The sequence below is a fragment of the Perna viridis genome, chromosome 3 (genome assembly GCF_037379345.1).
Source record: "Perna viridis isolate PV_CMFRI_1.1 ecotype Kerala chromosome 3, ASM3737934v1, whole genome shotgun sequence".
NCBI lineage: Eukaryota > Metazoa > Mollusca > Bivalvia > Mytilida > Mytilidae > Perna > Perna viridis.
The window spans coordinates 47,160,563-47,185,215 of NC_142447.1; the positions used below are offsets into that span (position 1 = coordinate 47,160,563).

At 33.9% G+C, this 24,653-nt stretch overlaps 1 protein-coding gene and 1 pseudogene across 1 annotated transcript; one reads left to right on the forward strand and one right to left on the reverse strand.

Moving 5' to 3' along the window:
- Positions 1-23,510, forward strand: LOC148622624 (ADP-ribosylhydrolase ARH3-like). The gene is made up of 7 exons (XM_088572573.1): positions 1-194; positions 2,683-2,803; positions 4,736-4,949; positions 13,557-13,762; positions 18,426-18,526; positions 19,825-19,907; positions 21,389-23,510. The coding sequence occupies exons 1-7, from the start codon at positions 53-55 to the stop codon at positions 21,590-21,592; spliced, it is 1,071 nt and encodes a 356-aa protein (XP_088428699.1). The 5' UTR covers positions 1-52; the 3' UTR covers positions 21,593-23,510.
- LOC148622625 (uncharacterized) lies at positions 9,917-11,814 on the reverse strand (annotated as a pseudogene).
- Positions 23,511-24,653: the final 1,143 nt, after the last annotated feature.

Here is a 24,653-nt window from a genome sequence, read left to right on the forward strand (position 1 = left end):
TTTCATTCCATTCCCCGATGTGAATTTATACCTATTGAAAACAAAATTGAAAATGTCATCTTTGCTGTCACGTTTCCAAGGAAGTCTTGTTGGAGCGGTTACTGGAGACTGTATTGGTGCAGTATTTGAACGTTTATGGGCGAGAACAATCGAGCCAGAAAAAGTAAAAAAGGTTGTTGATAAAATAGATACTGGTGAGTGTTTTGGATTTCTTGACGACACCAACTATTTTATTTTTTTATAACTACTAGCCAAACAGGCCATAGCACTAGAATTGGACATGTTGGATTTCAGTATGCCTTTATTTGGGCCTTTAATCTGTGACCAAAAATATATTTATAATCACAAATGAAAATGAAGAAGTCATTGGTCTTAAAAGTTAAACTTAAATGCAAGCATATCATAAATTAGTATTACATTTGTAGGTCACTTTTGAAACAAAGAAGACCTCATGCCATTTATCACTTTTGCCAAGTTTGATTAGGTTATTTTTATAGAATGCAGGGTTTTATCCCTGTCCGAGTAGCTATGATCAAGTAACATATATATTTTTGAAATGTTTTATTATGATTATTTGAAAGCTACAATAAATCACAATGTAAGGTTTTGCTTTGAGAAATGTTTCTCAAGTGGTTAGTATGATGAATTTTCAGAAAACTTCTATACAATGAGCGAGCTCTGCAGATATGAAGGCATACCTGCCAAGCTCCAAAAGTGCTGTGGGGGATCAAAATTCAAATGTTGGGTCATAGCGTGTTACATTTTTTTAAATGAAAGTATTTATATTAAAAAAAAGTGAAATTTTAGGCACATATACTAGAAATTATCCAAGAATAATATTTCAGGCTTAAATTGTAATCAGTAAAAGCCATTTTAATCTTATTTTAGTTGTGGTCTATGGTCGTGACATTCATACATGTAGACTTTGTTCTATTTTGCATAGAGAAGGGAGCAAACTGTATCATTGTTAAGTTCTGATTGTATTGGATGTTGAAAAGCCTCAGGGATAAGACATGGAAGGACTTTTGTTGAGCGGGTCAGTGCCAGATAGTCTGATTTTGATCAGAGTTTGAGGTGTACTTTGTATTCAACAACCCAGTTCACGATCTATATTGAGATCTTGACAAACATCAAGTGTCTAAGCAACTGGGCTTTTCCTCCATTTAAATTTGCTTCAGAATTTATGAATTTGCATAGTTTTTCTTCTCTTTGGAAATCTTTTGTGTTTTCCTCATTTGGCTTTCAAAAGGGACCTGTCATAAGAGTCAATTTGTCGATGTGTGATGTTCACATCGATGCAGTTATTAACCTAAGGGCAATTAATGCCTTTTAATCGCTTTAATTACGGTTGATTACAGTCTGTATTTCATTGCAATTAATTTAATTAAAGGTCAACAATTTTTTTTTATTTTTGATATTAGCTGCTATACATAATTAAACAAAATAGAATGTTGCATTTTGATATCATCTTGTTTCTTCACATAGTGTCGTGGCCCTTACATGCTATATAATGGCCTGGGGAGAACACTGTGGTCGCTGTCAGGCATTTTTTTTTATGAAGATTGATTTTGCAGGCGATAATGAAGTGGTTTTCTTCAGATGTGACCTGCCATTTGAATTGCGGGTCACTTGGCAAGTATGACCTTAATGAATGGAAACAACAAAACTACCAAACTGATAAACTCTAGATAGCCAATAGTCAAAAGGAATAAGTTAAAAAGGAAAGTTCACATTAATAGTAAAAGTCCAGAATTGGTTACATAAAAATTAAAGATCTGATATACATGTACCCTGAAAAAATCTGCAAGATGGCTGAAAAGGGATTTCCATAACATGAATTTTCTCAAAGTCCTGCCAAAATCTCAAAATCCATGACATCACAACAAAAAATGTAAAAAGTCAGACCAAAATAAAAACAGCCCAATCAGCTTAAGGACTTATTGGGGAAATTAACTTGTGTTTCTTTCAGAGTGTTTCAGGTTTTATCTTTGTCATTAAAACCAGATCAGTGTGAAACTTGCATGAAGTTCATTATTGCCAGTATGTTAAACTAATGCCATAATATTTTTATTCTTTTTTCTGTGCCATTATACCCCTGCTGCGAAGGATTCAGGATATACTGTTTTTTCCGTAACACTTTTTCCCCATCACAGTTTTCTCAGCAACTACTCATCACAGCAGCTTGAAATTTTATAATATTTTTCCTGTAGGTATGCCATACATCTACATGTATGGTGGAATCCATTTTTTGAAAAATTTAATTAACAACTTCCTGTTTGTCAAGGACATTGTTTATTTTCCTGATATCGTTATTGAAAGTGGGAGTATCACTAGTGAGCCATCACAGATTTCTTGTTATTTTTTGTTTCATGTTTACAGGTTTGTGATGTTCCTGCAGTATTTCTTTTTCGCCAGCTTTAATATGTTTATTTATGACATTAACTGTTATTTTCCTTATTCATGTACACGTGTAGTGGTAGTTGAGTATAACACTCTAGTAGAAGAAATTATACAGTCAGATTGAACTCGAATACAAAATGTACATGTACATTGTACACAACATACTAATTGGAATGATATATTCATTAATATTATTATGCTTTATGGAGCAGTTCGTATATTAATAAAAGAAGAATGCAAATGTTGCCAGTAGCCATGAAATGATAACTTTCTCCATTACAGAAGCTGAGAAAGAGGAAGGTTTTAAGATATGGAAGTTTACTGATGATACTGCAATGGCCAGATCTGTAGCCCGTTCTCTAACTGAAAACAAAAGCTTTGATGCTGCTGACATGGCAGAAAGGTATAATGTTTTAGGAATACACATGGAATCTTAAAACATTTCAGGTAAAAAAATTCCAATATATATATTGTTAAAATCTCTGAGTTGCCACACATGATTTTCACAATATTATTTGAGAAAAGGAAGAGTATCCAGTAAGAGTAAAAAATCAGTGTGGAATAAAAAAAAAAACAAGTGCTAATATTAAATATATTCATTCTTGTGTTTTTTTATTATTCAAAGAGTAAATGCATTTAAACATTGCTAATCTTTGATATCAAAAAAGGGAAAATACAATATATATTGTCAATTAATACCACCTTTATCTAGGTTATGTAAAATATTATATTTATATATTTGTGATACATGTAAATAAGCAGAACTACTTTCCATATGGACTGAAGCAGTAAAATATACTGGGTAGAACTTTAAACAATGTCATGGCCTACCTTATGTATTGAACATCAAGTCACAGAAGTATTGCTTTAGTACTATTTTTGGGGGTTATTAAAATATTTTAATTTGCCGGTTCATGTCCAAAACTTCCCTACTGTTTCTAACACTACACAAGAATATAGTCCACATGTAATTCCTTTATAAAAGTTTTATATCATTCAATACATATTTATAACCTGTAAATATGTTTATGGCATTTATTCAACCCAATAATATTCTTTTATTTCTGCAAATAAAATTAAAATCTAGTCTTCAAATTTCAACCTCTGAAGGTTTTATGGACTCCTTTTTGAATGTTTAGTAATAAATTAGCATTTAGGGAACGAAGTTTTTGCAGTAATATGCCAAGAAGTATCTAATGTGCTAAGCAGGTTCCATTTAATACAATTATTAGTCCATCCTATCATGAGTATTTTATGATTGATAAATAGGAAGTGATTTTAACCAAGTAAAATTGGCTTGAAAATTAAAATTGATAAAAAGTTTCCAGTTTTGAAAATCTTATATTGATCAAATAAATTTACTTCTTGAGCTAAAATAAGTCCCATTTAAATAAAATTACTTTGTAGGATAGTACTCTGTTGAAATACTTTTGAATGTGATTGCATATTAACTTTTGGCCAGGTTGAAAAAAATGGGAAGAAGGTGAAAGAAAACAAATTATAAATGTATGTGAAGTTATTTACTGTTTAACTATCAATTACAGTTTTAACTTCAGAAATCAGTAATTGATTGACATTCAGTTTATATACATATTAGGAAAAACAGTTCTAAATGATATGGGAAATGCAAATGTATGATTATAGATAGTTCTGTTTTACTTCATGTAATCTTTTAAACTTTGTTCATGCTGCAATTTCTACAAGAATCAAAACCGCCCAAGTGCTAACAACACTTTGATTAGGTAAAAAACTACTGAATATGATATAACTCATTAGAACATTCTTAATGTTAAGCATTAGTTTAGTATGATACATGTAATTGAAAAGAGTAAATAAGGGAAATACAATCATTTGTACTGGAAAGAGGCAATTAAACTTGTTCTATGATTGAGTTTTTTGTCTCATGTTTTGGTTATTCTTGATGACCTATTTATTACATAGATTTTCTCAATACATGTATTGAATTGTAATTTTCAAATGAGATCAGTTTTGTGAGTGATTGATTGATACACATTTCATTGAGATATATTTAGCTTTTGACTCAAATTGTGAACTATCCATAAGAATCAACAAAAATCCAAATTTAATTACTCTCGGAGATATTTATTTTTTGCTTTAGTCATGCTTAGATCAGTCCCTAGATTCCTTTTCCAAGTAGTTGTTTACCATTCTCTTCTGATCTTATAAAGTATGAGTCTACAATATTGTCATGTATTTTTGTTATTTAAAATGCGTGTGCAATCATGATTAAAATACAATTTTAAATCAAAAAAAAAAATAGATATATATTTGTCATTCTTAATCTACTTTGTAATTAATTATCAGACTTTTTCAGATTTTCAGAAAATTATTTTGATGAACCGACAAGAGGATATGGAGGAGGTGTAATATCTGTCTTTACAGACCTCAGAGAGTCAAATTATGAAAATGTTTATGAACCAGCTAAGAAGCAGTATAATGGCGAGGGATCATATGGTAATGGTGGAGCCATGAGAATTGCACCAGCAGCTTTATTTACCTACAGTCAGAATGATCCTATCAAATTAAAAGTAAAAAGTAACTTGCCCATTCTTATATGAGGTGCAGAATTAGTAAAAATGTGGTAATTTAAGGAGGTCCTTAAATAATTTGGAGGTCTCAGTTATTTCAGGTTCTCATTTTTTTCGTGTATACCAGGGGCTCCAAAAATTATATATGAACCTTCACAATTTGATTTCAGGACCTCCATAAAAAACTGATTAATGGTAGTGGTCCATAAATATTTAAGGAAAATTCTACTGAAAATTGAGGAATTGTTCTCAAACTTTAATTTAATGAGATAATAATATTTACGTGAATGAAAGTACAATTAGGATTATCTCCCTTGAAAAGTAATCAACCACTGGGAGTGATTTAATTTAAGCACGCTCATTACTTTGACTCCTGGGTATGTGTTCCGATCAGTTTCTATCAGCAAAAAAGTGATTTCCACTAAAAGTTTCTGAAGGGGAGGCGGGAGGGTAAGTATTATTTTCTCATAAAATTAAAATTTGTGGACAAATTCAATTTTATATTAATGCTATAATACATGATGTACAATTATGAGAATTCTGACGTATCCTTTGCTTCGGAATCCCTCTTTGAGAATTGTGTCTCCCTCCTTCATAGGTAGGCTTCAGTTAAGTATTTACAATTTTACAATTGAAAGTATCAGAACTTTTAAGTCATTTACATCACAGTGATGTTCAAAGTATATGACTGTTTTAATGAGAACAAATATACGTGCTTCTTTTCTTTTTTTTTTTTTCATTATGATTTTTTAAGGAAAAATTTTTGAATCTAATTGATGAAGATAAAAACGTGAAAAAGAAGACCCTTGTGTCCAGTCTGCTGTGTCCATTGTTGACTTCATAGAGCTTCCATTAAAAAGATTCCCATGACATCCCCAAGGTTATAGTAGAAGAAACACATGAAATGTTGGTCTTTTACATCCATTTCCGCATAAGCACATTTTATGACATAAACAGACCAAGTGGACATAGTTTGTGATGAGGATTAAAAGGTTTCAAATCCGATATAAAAGAGTTTTTCCTCAAAACTGTCATCCGTTTGTCTTAAACTCTCATTTCTCTGTAAAAAATAACAAAGAACTCTTTTAGGATCCAGAGACTTGTCACTCTTGAAACTTGGAATAAAAACTTTTGATCCAACATGTTTTGGGCATTCTTGTTTTGCAAGGCAATGTCTTATATAAGTTACCCCTTTCTTTTGTATCACAACAGAGTCTTATCCAAAACATAAAGATTGTAGATCACTGCTTCTCCTGAAAAAAGTAATTGCAATTAAAAGAGCAGTCTTCCAAGCAACATATTTAAGAATGGCTGATTTCATAGGTTCAAAAGGAGTTTTTTACAATTTTTAGAACTAGAGGTAGATCCCATTCCGGTAAAAGATTTACTTTTTGAAGTCTAGTATTCAAAACTCCCCCAGAAGTCTACAAATATATGGATGTTGTCCGACCGGTGTTTTCTGGAAGGTGTTATAACAGAGGACAACATAGACCTATAATCAGCAATGGTCCTGTATTGTAAACCTTCAGAGAATAAATATGTCAAGAAGTCACCTGCTTCTGTTAAAGAGGCATTATAGGGTTCAACTTTTCTTCTACTACACTTGCTATGGAATTTTTGAAATTTAACAGAGTAGTCTCTGAGTTTTTGACCGCTAGGAAGCTTGTAACAAGGTTCTAGTTTGTTCAGAAAATCCTTTCTTTTTAAACCATTTCTTGATAAAAGCCATGCAGTTAGATTGAACACTGCAGGATTTTGATGATGAAAATTCCGTTTGGACTGGTGTAGCAGATCCTCCCTTACTGGTGGTTTTCTTGGAAGATCTATTGCATGCTAAAAGTGAGTTGCGAACCAATGTCTGCAAGGCCAGAGTGGAGCTATCAGAACTACATGTTTCTGGCAATCATAAACTGGGGGAAACACATAGGCAAACATGTTGTTCCATGGAATGGTTAGAGCATCTTATTGATATGCTTGTGGGTCTGGAATCCATGAGCAATAAATCGGAACTTGTTTGTTATCTGCCGACACAGATAGATCTATCTTGGAAACCCCCATATTGACCTTTGATTTGTTATTACAGACTTGTCCAGAGACCACTCGGTGGGTCTTATTTTTAGTCTGCTTAATTCGTCTACCAAAATATTCTTTTTGCCTGCTATGTCAGCTGATTTTGGCGACATGTTGTTCTCTTAAATCAGTTGCCATAGTTTCCAGACCGTCATGCCGGGGAGATCGAGTGCCCCCTAGTTTGTTAATTTATGTCACGACTGTTATGTCGTCTGAGCGAAATCATTTCTCTTTTTAGCATTGACAAAAAGTGAAGAATCGTTCGATAAACTGCTTCCATTTGTAGGCTATTTATGTGCAGAGTTTCTCCTTTCCTGTCCAAAAACCTTGTGGTACTTGATTTTGACATAATTGACCCCGTAACCGATTTTTGATATATCCTTCATAGCAATTTTTGAAATTTGCCATGGAGTAAAATTTCTGCCTTTGTGTACATTTTCTATTTTCAGCCACCAGAACAGGTTACCTTCAAATGCTGAGAACTCGTATTGGTCTCATGAACAGACATACATTTGGTTTTGACTCTATACATGAGGTCATTGCCCCTGTAAGCTGCAAGTACTCTCTTGCTGTAGCATTGGTTTGCTTTTTTAAGATGTTTTCTACTTCTGAAAAAAGTTGTGTGATTCTGTGATTTACCGTCTATGTACTGGATTCCTAAACTTCTCAAGAATCCATACAAACAACGTTTCATTGCTGGATCTGCAAAATGCACCACCAAACCTCTTTCAAAACTTAACTTCTATACTCACAACTGTCAAATAGGGTCTGCAGTCCTACCACAACACTTGTTACTCCCGTAGTGGTATTAATTCAATGTGGATCCTGACAAATTCGAAAGATCTTTTGGAGACAATCAGTTCAAGACTATTATCTGAATATAATAGCATTAAAACCTATGATTTTTCAACACTGTATACGTCTATTCCCCATACTCAGTTAAAATCCCGACTTAAAAACATTATACATCGTTTTCCAAAAAAAGATGGTACACCTAGATACAAATATATAGTTCTTGGTAGAGATTCCTCATACTTTGTAAGAAATAATTCCAAACCATCCTCCAAATATACAGTGGAAGATGTTTACAAAATGCTGGAATTTTTAATCGACAACATATTTGTCCAGTGTGGTAGACGTGTTTTTCAACAAACGGTCGGCATTCCAATGGAAAAAAATTGTGCTCCTTTACTTGCTGACCTATTCCTTCACTCTTATGAGGCTGATTTTATAGCTGAAAGAAAGAATATTGTTTAGCTAAATCCTTTAATCTTAGTTTCCGCTTTATAGATGACTATTATCTTTAAACAATCGGGGCTTTGATACATCGCATGTACCCCAAGGAACTTAAGATAAAGGATACAGACACTGTGAAGTCAGCCTCATATCTTGACCTACACTTAGAAATCGATGGTAAAGGAAAACTATTGACCAAATTTTACGAGAAACGTGATGACTTTTCTTTCAGAATTGTCAACTTTCCTTTCATCTGTGGCAACATCCCTTCGGCTCCTGCGTATGGAGTGTTCATATCACAACTCATACGTTATGCCAGAACTTGCCGAAACTACGCAAACTTTTTGTATCGCGCTAGAATTCTAACAAATAGGCTTCTGGAACAAGGTTATGTTGCTACAAGATTGAAGTCATCACTACAGAAGTTTTATGGTCGTCATAATGAACTCGTGGATCGTTATGATGTATCCATCAGCACCATGAAAACTGATTTATTCAACGGGTCATAGTTTTCCTTTCCTCGTTTGTCTACCCCGGACTTGACTTTTTATTAGCAACTCGGCGGGTGTTTCTAGAAAAGCAGAGGACGCTTATCCTACCGGTGCACCTGGTCCATGCTCCCAGTTTTTATTGGAGTCCGAGTTGCTCATTTACTTTTGTTACTTTGTATGTATGATTTTAGTTACTTTATGTTCTTTGTTGTGAATGTCTGTTTTCCATGTCTGGTCTTTGTCCCTGGATTACATTCTTTTGATTACCGCTATAACCTTGGATCCCTTGATTACTCTTTCTGTTATTGGACATACTAAACCTTCTTGACGACAAAATTGTGCCCCTGTGTATGCTATGTTTTGTGTAGAAATCACGCTTTACTTTGCTATATTTATTAGGAACCCAAGATCTAAAAGAAAAATAATGGTTTTCTCTCGATCTGAAATCGGCATCTTTTTCTTTAAATTCACAGGAAACGAATCAGATAAGCAGTTAGTCCGAAGTTCTGAGATTGTAAATGAGCTGCTACTGCCGCACGAACTTTGGTAAACACCCTTGGTGCTGAAGTTGAGCCGAAACAAAGAACCCGAAATTATAGACATTGATTGTCTATGCAAAATCTCAGATACCTCGTGTGAGTTTTGTGAATGGAAGTAACCCTCTTTCAAATCGAGAGAGATTGTTCAATATCTTTTTTGCATTAGATTCAGAGCATTTGATAGCGAGTCTTTTGAAATGTTTTTTTTTCTAGAGGTACATGTTGAGTGGCCTCAAGATTATAATTGGTCATAATTCTCCTGTTTTTGAGGTGATACCAGAAAAAAATGTACTGTAGATACCTGGATTTTTTCTGCTACAGGTACATTTTACATGTAACTACCTCTGAAAGGAGAATTTGTTTATCTTTGGCAGGAACGTTTGTTGGTCGCATTCCTGTTTGAGGAATTTTTCGAATGAACTCTAGTTTGTAACCTTTTATTATATGTCGTTGGTTATTTTCACTCAATTTTTCAAAAATAAATTTAGAAGTTTCCAAGTTTTCTCTGGGCTAGAAGCTTAAGTTTTCACCTTAGTTTCCAAATAGGCATTTGGTTTTATTATCACGAAAAGAACTATTCGTTTTGTTGTCGCCAAAGTTGTCTTTCTTGAAACTGTTGCCATCATTCCTCTTATTTGTTCTTTTGGACTCTGGAAATTTGGAGAAATCCATGGAATATGATAGTCTGAAAAAAATCATTCTTGGACATTTTAGCAGCACTACTGTCATTGTTAGAAATTATGTTTTGTTTCCTCTTAACGCTTGAAGTAAAAGTTTTGGAATTAAATTCTGGTAAAAAAAAATCTTTGATTTGCTTGTAGGTCTCAGAACGTAATTTAAGTAAAATTTTAAAGTCACTACCAAGAACACCATCACTAGCTAGTTTAAAGTCCATAAATTTGTCAACTAGTCCTGAAAAGTCTTCTAGCCCTGCATCAATAATAGTAACCTTCATGCGTATAAATGATGAAAAGCAACGTCACTTAGATCAATAGATTTAACTGACATGGCAAAAATATCTTTTACCATACGAATAACTAAGTCTAGATCTGGTCCATTTTCATTCAGTTTTGTCATAAGTGTTTTCAACACTTGTTGCATGTATGCTGAAATAACTAAACCCATATCGGCAGCTATTTGTCCTGTGTATGCATATTTTTCAAAAGATTGATCAGGTTGTATAATCAACTTATTCACCTTCACTTTTGCACCTTTCTTACCATTACGTTAAGCAAGAAGGGACTGAATTATCTCATCTAATACCGGAACTTCTAAATGTTCTAGTGATTTACTACTAACAGGAAATTCTTATCTTTATTCCTCCTTGCACGAAGACAGTTAACAGGGTTTACCACAATACCAAGACTGGTTAATGTTAATTTGACTTAACTAAATCCTTGTCTTCTTATTCTGTTTTAGCTTTAGCATCTCCCCAAAAGGTGGAACCTAAAATGTCTATATTATTGGAGTTACCTTTTTCTGTTTCTGAAAATGTTTTTTTTTCTTGCAAAGAATACCTTTGAAATCTGCATTTTTGTCTTGTGCACCATTACGTGTACAGATTGATTTATTGTCCGAATCAAATATCTAACCCTCAACGTTACGATGCAGGGAAATGCGGTCATCGACATCGCTATTATGAGTTTCTGGATGAGAAATATGCTGCCCATTTTTCTCTATTACTGTTGCACTCGCACTGATAACCTGATGCGTCCGATTTACGTGAGACCAACTCTTTAAGCAGTTGTAAAAACTGATCTACTTACAACGAGACATTTGTCACTGACTGCTTAACACTTCCAATCTCTGCACGAAGTTTCTTTTCCAGTCTAAACAAACTAGCATTGGCTCCGTCCTTTGACTTTTTTCTCCGCTCTTACCGACTTACGTTGAGAAGACTTCTTCTTAGTACTTGTCGAATTGGAGTTCGATTTAGAAATGCTTGACGCCGAACTTTTTGACTCTCTTCGAACGCAGCGTTACTATATTTACGCTATTGACACTAATTTCTTCTTAATTTGCAGTAATAATGGCTTCTTCCATTTTTTCATTTTACAAATTGTCAGTTACCAAAACTACCGACTATAATAAACAAAAAAAAATGTCTCAAACTCAAGGAGGCAGAAAAGAACATTTATCACTTTTACCGCTAACAAAACAAAATGAACGGGGCGCATGCGATAGAGTCCAAGTCACGAGGGCGCTGAATTAAAATTGCTCTCTGCGGTTGATTACTTTTCAAGGGAGATAATCCTAATTTTGCATTCAATCACGTATCATCAAATTTGAATTTGAGAACAAATCCTCAATTTTCAGCGGAATTTTCCTTAAATATTTAAGGACTACTACCATTAGATTTCAGGACCTCCATAAATAAAATCATGTAAGTATAATAGTATTAATATGAAATTTTAATTACAACAAAATCACATTTTTCTATTCATTGAGAGGTTAGTGATTTTACACTAAGTGGCTCTGAATTCATCATATAATTGAGAGACCATCATACCCCACTACTTCAGGTATCATTCTCTAAAACGACTTAAAGTTATCAAACGATATTCCAAGTTACTATTAAAACCTATAGCTACACAGCAGAAAATAAAGCATGCCCTATTTCTTACTAATAACGCGTTTGCAAACTGAAAATGCAGACCTATACCCCTGATTTTGCGGTTTTGGCAGTTACCGGAAATAGTCTCTGGCCCCATACGCCGTACGGCCATCAAATGCAATATTTTATAGTGGCAATGCGTAAGACAGATAAAATTCTACGAAACTTAAAAAATCATTAAGATAAAAATAGCAAAATCAGTGCCCGATAATGCAGAAAACAAAAAAAATGCTGGTGTAGCTTGGCTATTTCGATCCAAAGTAAGAGTAATCAAGGGAACCAAGGTTATAGCGGTAATCAAAAGAATGTAATCCAGGGACAAAGACCAGACATGGAAAACAGACATTCACAACAAAGAACATAAAGTAACTAAAATCATACATACAAAGTAACAAAAGTATATGAGCAACTCGGACTCCAATAAAAACTGGGAGCATGGACCAGGTGCACCGGTAGGGTAAGCGTCCTCTGCTTTTCTAGAAACACCCGCCGAGTTGCTAATAAAAAGTCAAGTCCGGGGTAGACAAACGAGGAAAGGAAAACTATGACCCGTTGAATAAATCAGTTTTCATGGTGCTGATGGATACATCATAACGATCCACGAGTTCATTATGACGACCATAAAACTTCTGTAGTGATGACTTCAATCTTGTAGCAACATAACCTTGTTCCAGAAGCCTATTTGTTAGAATTCTAGCGCGATACAAAAAGTCTGCGTAGTTTCGGCAAGCTCTGGCAGAACGTATGAGTTGTGATATGAACACTCCATACGCAGGAGCCGAAGGGATGTTGCCACAGATGAAAGGAAAGTTGACAATTTTGAATGAAAAGTCATCACGTTTGTCGTAAAGTTTGGTCAATAGTTTTCCTTTACCATCGATTTCTAAGTGTAGGTCAAGATATGAAATAACATACCAAATCTTTATTAAAACCTGTATACACAGTAGAAAACATTGAATGCCTTTTTTTATCAATTATTTGTTTACAAGGTGAAAATGCCGAACAGTACCCCTGTTGTTGTCGTTCCGGCCCTTACCGGAAGTTAGTCTCTCGTCCCCTACGCCCTTATATCTTATACTGTTATTCAGAATATGCATTGGATGTTTATTTGTACAGTTGTGGTTGTATTGTATTATATATGGACAAAATAAAACAGTAAAAGTGTAACGAGCGATGCCTGAACTTCGGCTTTAATCATACGAGCTACATTTGTATGAAGTCGTTCGTTTCCTGAACATTTATCACCTGATTATTTTTGTTCTTTTTATTGGGTTACTCCAAGACATCGCGGGTCAAGAGGACAGATATTGGTTGTGCATGAGACAAAATTTCTTTTAATCATCTCACATAACTAATGATAAATTGATAAAAGTGTAATGCTTCATAAGTGGGTCAGTGGACTCAAAACTGGTTCATAGGGACCCTATGTAGGTCAGAGGGACTGTCGAAGACTGTGTATATTCCTTGTTATAAATATCTCAATTATGATCAAGTCATAAGAGACGACGATTTTAGGGGGAAAATGAAAGTGGGTTAGAGGGACTTTTTAAAAATTTTTTTACCCCAAAGTGGGTGACAGCATCAAGCACGTAATATTTACCCGTATTCACCACACCCACTAATTGCAGGAATGTATAATTGTATATTCTTTTTCCAGGAACTAGTTACCCAAATAACAAGTCTAACCCATACTCACGAACAAGCCATTCTAGGAGCTATACTACAAAGTTATGCAGTTGACATGGCCTTAAACAGTTCAAGTACCTTCTCTCCAGAAGATATGGTTGAAAGTTTGATTATATTGATGAGTTCATTTGAACAAGAAAAGCAGGCAGGAGATGGGGCCATACAAGGGAGTGAAAGGTAAAACTAGCATTATCCATTTTCAAAATTTTGAAATACTCTACTGAATTAGTGTGTGAGACATATTCAGCCCAGATTTATATCAAATTTGCATAAGAAAATACCAAAATAAGAAGTAAACATCAGTTATAAAATGAGATCAATAAAATACAAAGAAACAGCACAGTACACTTGAGGAAGGGGGATAGGAGAGACAGACTGGTGTATTTGAGTTTCTGTACCATACATCTGTGGTACAGTATCTGTTTCCATTTATTCTAATAAACAGTGGAAACTTTCATTGACACAATGGCCTAGCTATGACTCACTCTTGATCTTTATATTATTTGGGATGATTTATCTGTAACGATGGTATTAACAATACTTGGAAAGCTGTGTTGTGTGAAGGTGAGCAGTACATGGTATTTATTGTCTATCCTCTTCACTGTAGGGAATTATGTTTTTGAATTCTTTTGGTTATTTCTTATTTAATAGTCAGGATTTTACAAGAAGTCTCACAAACACCACCTGACTGAGGTGTTGGAAGATGACATGTAATATAAATCAAGGACTATTTTACAGTGTATTTAAGGAAATAGAATAGAAAAGAAAAAAAATTAAAAAATACTGAATCCTTCACGTCACATTTTCAAACATTTACCATTTCTCTCTTTCATGTACAAATACATGTGTATATACCGCTGTGACATGTATGGCAACCGGCTGCACAAAGTCCAGCGCCTTAGACCACTCTGCCAGCTAGGCAATTTTCAGACCCTTCTATAAGATTACATTATCTTCCCTGTATCAGTTTGATCCGATGGAGCAGTGTAGCGAATATCGTCGTCACATTCTGAGACGTTTGTATAATATTGATTTGTTGTGACATGTATCGTTAATTTTATCCTCTGTCCTACTTAGAAGACAAGTTGTTCCGTACAACCACGCATCTTGTACTTAGTTACAGCCCTAGATTAATCCAACGAGGAGGAATGACGCGGCGAGCGAAAGCTATATTTTTATATAACTAGCTGGCCGAGTGGTCTAGGGCGCTGGACTTTGTGTAGGCGGTGTTGCCGTAGATGTCACAGCTGTACGAGTTCGAGTCCCGCGGAGGGAACAACCAAAAATTTGCTTCGCAAATTTTTTGACAGTTCTAACATCGTTGGGAATTTTTCAGACCCTTCTATAAGTTTACGTTATCTTCTCTGTATCAATTTGATCCGATGGAGCAGTGTAGCGAATGGAGTCATCACATTCTGAGACATTGTATATATATATAAAAATATATATATATGTGTGTGTGTGTGTGCGTGTACATTTCAATTTATTGTACATTGGCGATTTATTGATCCCATGTTTCAAAAGACAAATGCCATAAAATGAAATGATGCAATTAAGTGTGAAATACGCTATTCAGTGGTGTTAAAATCTTCCATAAGTCCAGTAGTGTTCCGTTTTTTTTTGGTGATAAATAGTTTGTATTACTGATGCCGCTTAATCGTTGATTTTAAAATCAACACATTTTGGAATTGTTTCTTCTGAAGTATAGTAATGATAAGATATTAGGTACAAATAGGTATTTGCTCTAATAAAGCTTCTGTTTGAAAAAGAAATGTTCCAGATATCTACAATGTTTACAATGAAATGATGAGATACAATATTAATTTTTCATAATTTACCTTAAATTTATATAGCAACCTTTTTGAATAAAAACATTTAAAACTTTGGTAGTTGTTTTAATTTTCAAAATGTCTTACTACTGAGGATCAAAAAATGCTTATGATCGATTAGACCTTTTATGATATTGTTTATTGTTCCTGTTTACAAAATATAATTTGATTATAATGTAATCTTGATTTTTTATGCCCCCGCGACAAACTGACAAACTGGGGGGCATAGTAATTTACCCCTGTCCGTCCGTTCATCCGTCCGTATTTCACATGATCATGGCTTGTCCGGCTATCTCCTCGTACAGTTTTTGAACTACATCTAAAATATTTTACAGGATATTTGTAAAACATGATGTAGGTGTGCAGGGCCAATGGATTTTGATTTTCGTGAAATATTACGGTAATTGGTGATAGTTACATTTAGCCATTTTACTCAGAAATATATGGATTGATTGATTGATTTTTGGGTTTAACATCCGAGCAGGAATATTTCAGCTATATCCAGACGATGAACATAAAATGGACGATAAAATGAACATGAAAGAGTCGACAAATTTTGATTGCCACTAGAAAAAGGGCAATATTTCAGCTATATCGTCTGAATATTTTTGAAATATTGCTGCTCGGACTTTAAACCCCCACAAACACAAACAAAAACAAGAAAAAGGGAGGGATGGGTAGGGCCAGGCAATTTTGCCTCCTGTGGCGGATCGCAAAGGTTCCTACTCCTATCGAATACCACAGCAGGGTTCTTTAACGTGCGAGGAACGTGGCATCTTTCCCAACACGGTGCACCACTATGGCTTGCGGTCAGGTTTTCCGTATTATAGCCTGATAACCCCAGCATCTAACACGCCAGGGGTACCCCATTCCACCACCTGGGGCACACATCTCAGTTGCTTTGTGGGCAGAGCGCCTAGCCCCCGGCTAGGTTTTTGAGCTTTATTTAGTCGCCTTTTATGACAAGCTTAGTGCTGCTGCAGGTCTACAGTTTTTGAACTACATCTAAAATATTGTCTGGATATTTCTACAAAAAATGGAGGTATGCAGAGGAATTTGATTTTCGTGAAATATTATGGAAATTGGTGATAGTTAGACTTACTCATTTTCATCAGGAATAGGGCTATATGGCTTGTCCTGCTATCTCCTCCTGTAATTTTGAACTACATCTAAAATATTTTTGCAGGATGTTTCTACACATAATAGAGTAAGGTAATATGATATTGATTTTTGTGGAATATTACGGAACTGGGTGATAGTTGGACTTGGAATATTTTTTTTCAGAATTATACACAAGCGACAAAGTAAGGGATTTGTTATTTGGGGTATTTACATTTTTTATGTATCCGTCATTCTGTCCATCAGTCCTGTTTTTCTCATTGCAAGTATTTTTGCAGTGCTTAGCCTAACATACCAAATATTTACTGCGTCAACCAACCTTTCTGAATCTGTGAACCATGTCAACAAAAATAAATATGTTCTTAATTTGGCAAATCTAGTGAGCGGGGGCATCATTAGTGTCTTACAGACACATTTGATGTACTAAAAAATCACTACTTACAAATGATGCTGGGGCTCCTTTGACAAACAAGACCTCTAGTTTTAAATGAAATTTGGCCTTAAGATTCTTTTCTAAGGTTATTTAAATCAATTATCTCCATGTAAAGAATAGACCATGGTCTGCAGAAGAAATTCTAGAAGAAAATCCACAAGGGTAGAGTCTTCACTGTAATACATTTTCTGAATGTAAAAAGGTATTTTTTATCAAATGGTGATTAAGTATATAACTTGCTTATGTTTTTTTATCAACTAAAACAGATCTTGTCTATCCTGTAATGCAAATGTCTTTAAAATATAGTCTTAAAAATTCTTAGTTAAAATCCCGACTTAAAAACATTATACATCGTTGTTTTTCCAAAAAAGGTACAAATATATAGTACTTGGTAGAGATTCCTCATACTTTGTAAGAAATAATTCCAAATCATCTTCCAAATATACAGAGGAAGATGTTTACAAAATGCTGAAATTTTTAATTGAAAACATATTTGTCCAGTGTGGTGGACGTGTTTTTCAACAAACGGTCAGTATTCCAATGGGAACAAATTGTGCTCCTTTACTTGCTGACCTATTCCTTCACTCTTATGAGGCTGATTTTATAGCTGAGAGAAAGAATATTGTTTAGCTAAATCCTTTAATCTTAGTTTCCGCTTTATAGATGACTATTATCTTTAAACAATCCTAATTTCGGGGCGTTGAAATATCGCATGTACCCCCAAGGAACTTAAGATAAAGGATACTACAGACACTGTGAAGTCAGCCTCATATCTTGACCTACACTTAGAAATCGATGGTAAAGGAAAACTATTGGCCAAATTTTACGAGAAACGTGATGACTTTTCTTTCAGAATTGTCAACTTTCCTTTCATCTGTGGCAACATCCCTTCGGCTCCTGCGTATGGAGTGTTCATATCACAACTCATACGTTATAACTTGCCGAAACTACGCAGACTTTTTGTATCGCGCTAGAACTCTGACAAATAGGCTACTGGAGCAGAGTTATGTTGCTACAAGATTGAAGTCATCACTACAGAAGTTTTATGGTTGTCATCATGGACTCGTGGATCGTTATGATGTATCCATCAGCACCATGAAAACTGATTTATTCAACGGGTCATAGTTTACCTTTCCTCGTTTGTCTACCCCGGACTTGACTTTTTATTAGCAACTCGGCGGGTGTTTCTAGAAAAGCAGAGGACGCTTACCCTACTGGTGCACCTGGTCCATGCTCCCAGTTTTAGTGGAGTGCGAGTTGCTCATTTACTTTTGTTACTTTGTATGTATGATTTTAGTTACTTTATGTTCTTCGTTGTGTATGCCTGTTTTCCATGTCTGGTCTTTGTCTCTGGATTACATTCTTTTGATTACCGCTATAACCTTGATTCCCTTGATTATTTTTCTACAAATTTCTGTTTCATCGGAAGCATAATTAAACAGTTCTATTTCTTTTTCAGTGATAAGATGTATTCTACGTACAGAGAAAAATTAGAGCTGATAAAGAAGTTCTTAAAACAAGAAGTTGAGCCATCACGCCTCACTATACACGATGAGTTAGGTCTGTACAATACTGACTTTGTCTCGAACATATTTGATTTGATAACTACTACTAGGGTGCATTGTTCAACCAAATAAGGTAAAGAGCACCACGTTCTGTCCTTACTCCTATGTTTGTGTCTGTTATAGCTGGGTTTTTTTTTCTTATTCTTACTGATAATTCCTTTTACCAGTAATACAAATTGGGGGGGAAAAATCAAATCGTTAAACTCCTTAGGATAACTAGTACATGTACTCTTACCCTAGAAAAATAATGTTTCCGCGAACCAGTTCTGTTGTCAGCGTTTTTAACAGTTGTGGGATCTTAAATATTTGTCAGTTTCACATTTGTTGTTGATTATCTGGACTTGGGTTTTGTTGATATTGATTTTTAGTCCAATTAGCTTCATCTAGTGCTGTTTTTATTTATTTATTTTCCCGTTATGGTTGTTGCTAAAATGTCTGCAAAATCTAGTCGAAAGAATAACTGGAAATAATACAGCGTTCGTTAATAGAATTACGGCGATTTCACTTCAGCTTCTTTCGCGTAAACAATTTTAAATTCCTTGCTTTTAAGAGGTTTCTTGAATTAAGATCCGAAGGTTCCAAGTTTTTCGAAACATTTCTATACCTATTTTAAAGATTGTTTTCCTCTTTGATTGAATGATATGATAGTCTGTTCAGAAGATTGATTAAACATGTTGTCTGGAAATGTTTATTTCACAACATTCGAACTGTGGTGCACCAGGAAGCCTATATTAGATAAACTCCCCTATTGCATATATCTCTTGGAAGCAATACAGGACTGTGTCCATCATACATTATACAATAAAACAGCTATACATACCCTAACTACGCGTGCAACTTCATGTTTGACCTGCCTTAAGCGTTTGCGTCCATTCGATATATTGTATGTAAATGGATATTCAAGTCGGTCAAATGACGTTCTAAGATAGTAGATTGAACAAAATATTTAACCCTATAGGTTCTTTGAAGTACTGAATCTAAGCTATGGTTTCGGATATAAGGATACTTTTTTCATTCAGAATCTTAAATTCAGATCTATATTCAGCTTAAATGTAGTATCCATATACTTGCCTATCATATACTGTTCAATGTTTTATCATTGCGGTGGTAAGCTTCTCCTTTTTTTGTTCTCTTTATCTCTGTTTGGATATTTGGCCTTTAAAGAACGGGTTTCTGAAAGGATGCGGGCAATATCAACGTTAAAACAGTATTAAGAAATCACCTACTTGTTACGAGTACAAATTCCACCTAATGGCAATCTATTGTATTGTTATCATGTGGGTTCAATTTTAGGTGTAGATATAGCTGCCTTTGATTCCGTTCCAGCAGCAATTTATTCATTCTTGCACTGTAGTAAAGATGTTAAAGATTTTGAGGTAAATTTTAAGAGATGGTGTTTTTTCACAATTTATTTCATACGCCAATTACATGTAGCTGAATTTAGGTTAGCGTATGTTTTGTTGAAAATTTTTAGGCTATGTAAAAAAGTGGTGCTTGATCCGTTAAAAATCAATTTGTCGAGTTGTGCGCACATAGTAATCCAGTTCGTTTGGCCTAAACGATTTTTTTGCCAATAAATCAATCGAACAATTATCATTCGAGGGTTATGACTTTTAACATTTTCTTAATTACGTTAAGGATGGATCATTCATAACACCTTAACTGATGACAATTTTCGATTACTCTTCCGTTGTGAAGAATCACGTTTCCTTTTATTATGATTTTAAAATCATACATAGTTTATAATGTCAACACTTTAATGATAAATCCGTACCGGAGTTCTTATCAAATTTCACGATTTGTACGACTCGTTGATTTAACTTCAAGAAAGCCCGGATAATATAAATATATTGTTACATATTGAAAGAGTAATCAAGGGAACCAAGATTTTAGCGGTAATCAAAAGAATGTAATCCAGGGACAAAGACCATACACAACAAAGAACATAAAGTAACTAAAATCATACATACAAAGTAACAAAATTGAATATATTGAAGAATGTCTTTGTTTTGCAATTGTCACATTTCTTAGTTATTGTTCGTGTTACATTCCAGAAAAATGATATTTAGGGTAACCAAGGATTGATGAATTAAATTTCTATTTTAATGAAAAACCCCAGTAGACGGAATAAACACAACACACATGGACCAATCAAAATCAATACCATCGTACCTACTTGGGAAAATATTGATTCAGCAAAAAAGAAAGAAAAAAAAGAAAGTTGCACATCCGTTTTTCTGTCTGTACCCTGACAGTTTCCAGATGATAACTTTAGTAGAAGATATTGGAGGATCTTTTTTAAACTTTAATGTCCATGAGATGCCCTATTTGAGCTATTGCCATCACTTGGCGTCCATCGTCGTCGTTAATATTTTTTTCAAAATTCTTCTCCTCTGACATAATTTGATTTAATTGGAACTGAACTTGGTATGAATGTTCTTTGGTGTATCCTGCATAGAACTGATGTCGGGATTTTTTATCTGTCAAAACTCCTTGTAAGAGTTATTCCCCTTGAAAAATGAAAAAAAGATGGGCTTTTTTTTTACAGTTTTCAGCCAATATCTTGAAAACTTTAATAGATAGAAAAAAAACTACTAAAGTCTTCTTGAGTCAAATTGTTGGATAACTCCTTGTTAAATTTATTGCCCTTGAAAGACTTTAATCAGGTGAGCGATTCAGGCTCCTTGGAGCCTCTTGTTCATACTTGTTTTCCGTTCTTACGAAAACGAATCAGGGGTATATCGAAAGAACAGTTGTCATGCTATGTAGACTGTAGAGTTTATGTTATACATAAGAAACATTTAATTGTTATTACTGTGATAAAATAAAAGATTCAAGTATTCATTTGGTATTGTAGGACACTAATCCGTTTACTAGAACTGTGATGTATGCAATTTCCTTAGGAGGTGATTCTGATACTGTTGCTTCGATGGCTGGAGCTATCGCTGGAGCTTGTTATGGACTTGAAAGCATTCCAAAATCATGGCAGAAATGCTGTGAAGGTGTCGATGAAGCCATGGAACTTGCTGAAAAACTGCTAAAGCTCCAAGACAAATCATAGTACACGTATAAGACATTCCTTTTTACCATTATTTATACAATCCAGTTGTGATACAACATGATAGGAGATTGTTAACTGATACTGAAACTATTTATTATATGAATTGAACTCAGTTACAATCATACTTGTGAATATTAACATCATAACATCAAAATCTGTCTATATAGCCATTCAAAAAGGTCAAATTTAATCCCCGACATTGATAATGATTTCAGCTGAAATGAAATTAAATATTTTTATCATATTTAAAACATCCATATCATACCACCCTCAGTAATAGATTTGTGACTTCGGTCGTTCGGAAGATCTATCTAGATGTTGATCTGAAAATGTTTTGTTTAACGTCCCCAAAATTTATTTTTTTTTTTATTTTTAATGTTTCATCTGCATCAATATAATTTCAAATACATGCCTCATTAGAAGTTGAAGTGGTAAAAACAGCAGAGGAAAGAAAAAAACACATATGTTTGTAAATATTATAAAAGCACGATTATATTAGTTGGTTACAGTAAAGCATTGACTCTATCTTCGTGATCTTAACAAATTCCTTTCTAACTGTTCATTATATAGTTGAAAACATTAAACCTTTATACCCGGTCGTTACACTGAAAGAGAGTACTGGTTTTCTCATTGGAACCGTAAGACTTACCATTATATAACCATTTGGTACGAGTCAGTTACCGAGTCAAATTTTGATGGTACACCCATGAGTGAGTAGAGGTTTTATGCAGATGATTCCTTGGGGTAGTCATTAAGAACGTATATAAACTAAACAGAGCTGGTGTGTTGATTAATTGAGACAAGAGGGAAACACTTATCTTAATTACAAATAAATTACATTCATATTTCATGCGTAATTATTCTTTAAGTTATCAAAACATATGTTAAACAAATCAACAACGTAACGCCGAGGTAACAAGTTGAAAATCGTTAGAAATCAACCATTTAAAAACGTTTTAGATCACGTAATTTATTAGTGTGTCGTTTTCTCCGATTGGAAATGAGCCGTGGTTCGCAACGAGAAATGTTTTCATTGATGCAAAAACTCGACAAACCCCGCATGGCAAAGTACGAGTTTCTGTTTTGACAGATATTTTGATAAGACAAAAAAGAAGAAGATGAGTTTTACTAAGCGGAACTGGAAAATAGATTTAAAATGTGTTACTAACTGATATCAAACATATTTAAGTTTACTTTTGATTATTTTGGATAATATATTGAAAGAAAAACATATGCATTTATCTGATGAAAATAGTTTGGATTTCACATAATCGAGAACAAAACTGAAGAAAATTGAAAGAGCAATTTGTAAATTTTGACACAATCAGATAAGCTTTGAGATTAAGATACATCAGAAATTATTTTTCCAGAAGGTTGCCTTCTGTTTATTTCTTGTTGCCAAAAGTTCGATTAATGCTGCTGATATGTAAATATATGCTGCCGAAATTAGGCGGACACATAGGTATATTTTATATGTAGTTTTCTAAATATTTCTGTCCTTACACATATTTTTCTAGGAATGCAGATAAAATTCTATATATTAGTAATAATTATTGTTGACGGTTGACATTTGATAATGTGTAATATATTTGTTTTTCGTCAGTGGAAGATACAGCAATGACGTTCAATGTGTTGTCCTTTTATGTTTGGTTAATCCAAATTATGTTTGTATAAGCAGTTGTTAATTAGAAGTGAAATGCCGACATGACCATAACATTAAAAAACTTTATATGAGTATTATTGTTACTTGTTTTGTCGCCAGTAAGCGAAGCTGAAAATGACGTGTGTAAATCTCAATATGTATTCCACACATATTCATTAACCATGTTAAAAGCAAAATTGGTATAAGAAAAATTAACTAGCATTGTTAGTTGTTTTAATGTAGTTTTTGTTTACATAAACATTATGTACAGACTTATATGTTATGTTTTTGGGATATTTCTTATGTCAACTTAAGACTAAGTTATTCACTCAATATAAGGACGAATGCCATTTTCCAGACCCCCCCCTTTTTTGTACATTTTGATTTGTAGATTAATTAAAAGTTAATTGAGTATATCTTACATACATTGTAAGTGTGCGTAAGACATTTATTTAAGGTGTCATTAATTGAACCAGTCAGATTATACCAGTACAGTAAGAGTTTCCAAGATATTTATCAAGAAATTTACAATAAAATTGTCTTTTGCATAGGTCAATCACACTTGAGTTAAGTGTTTTTATTTCATAATAATTAATTTATGTTTTGAAAATACCTGAATAAAACACACATTTGACTCCGTCAAAAGTCTTACAAATACTGATCAACACATTGGAGAGGGATTTGTCAATGGTTGTCTCCATGTACTGAACAAAATCGCAAAGAAGAAAGTATGCGTAATACCGATCAAAAACACATATAAGTGCAACCCCAGAACCACGAGTCATATAATAAAAATGGAAAAAATACAAAAGGCACAAAAGGAGTTTCACGCCTCTAATTATCACTTCCCTTTGAGAGACAAATATCGAGATGACTGCATTAAAGTTATATGTAAGTTCCAGGTTAATAAGATATCGAGCATGAAATTCAAAAAATCAATCAAGGAAATGAGGTCGGTTTTTTATGTTGGCTTTATAATTTTTATACGACCGCAAAAAGTTGGTTGATCTGTAAAATACAAAGTTCCAAACCAAAAAATTGAAGGTTTAGAAAACAAGGCCAAAAAGGGTTCAATTCAGTTCTGGTTTTCTTTCCTTACTTTTGATTTCGATATACATGCCAATTTTCAATACACAGTAACAACAGCTTGGAACATCTGGGGAAAGTACGTTAACTATATTTCAGTACATCCTTAAAAAATATTAGTATTTATATCAAACAATTGATTAAACAATAATTTAAACTATCAAATAGTTAATAGAAGATTGACAAAATGATGAAACATCTGTGAAAAGGACGTGAATGACAGCATTCAACAATTAGTTTACTTAGTTTTGTACACATTCACATGGAATAATAGATAAGGTATAGATATTTAACTTTCACTTGGCATTCACACGTACAAATGAAAGTATACAT

Bases quoted from the DNA above. Each gene is read 5' to 3' on its own strand.
- LOC148622624 (XM_088572573.1), top strand. From the start codon at position 53: ATGTCATCTTTGCTGTCACGTTTCCAAGGAAGTCTTGTTGGAGCGGTT. The intron at 195-2,682 runs GTGAGTGTTTTG...TCTCCATTACAG, and splicing joins TGTTGATAAAATAGATACTG to AAGCTGAGAAAGAGGAAGGT. The intron at 4,950-13,556 runs GTAAAAAGTAAC...TTCTTTTTCCAG, and splicing joins ATGATCCTATCAAATTAAAA to GAACTAGTTACCCAAATAAC.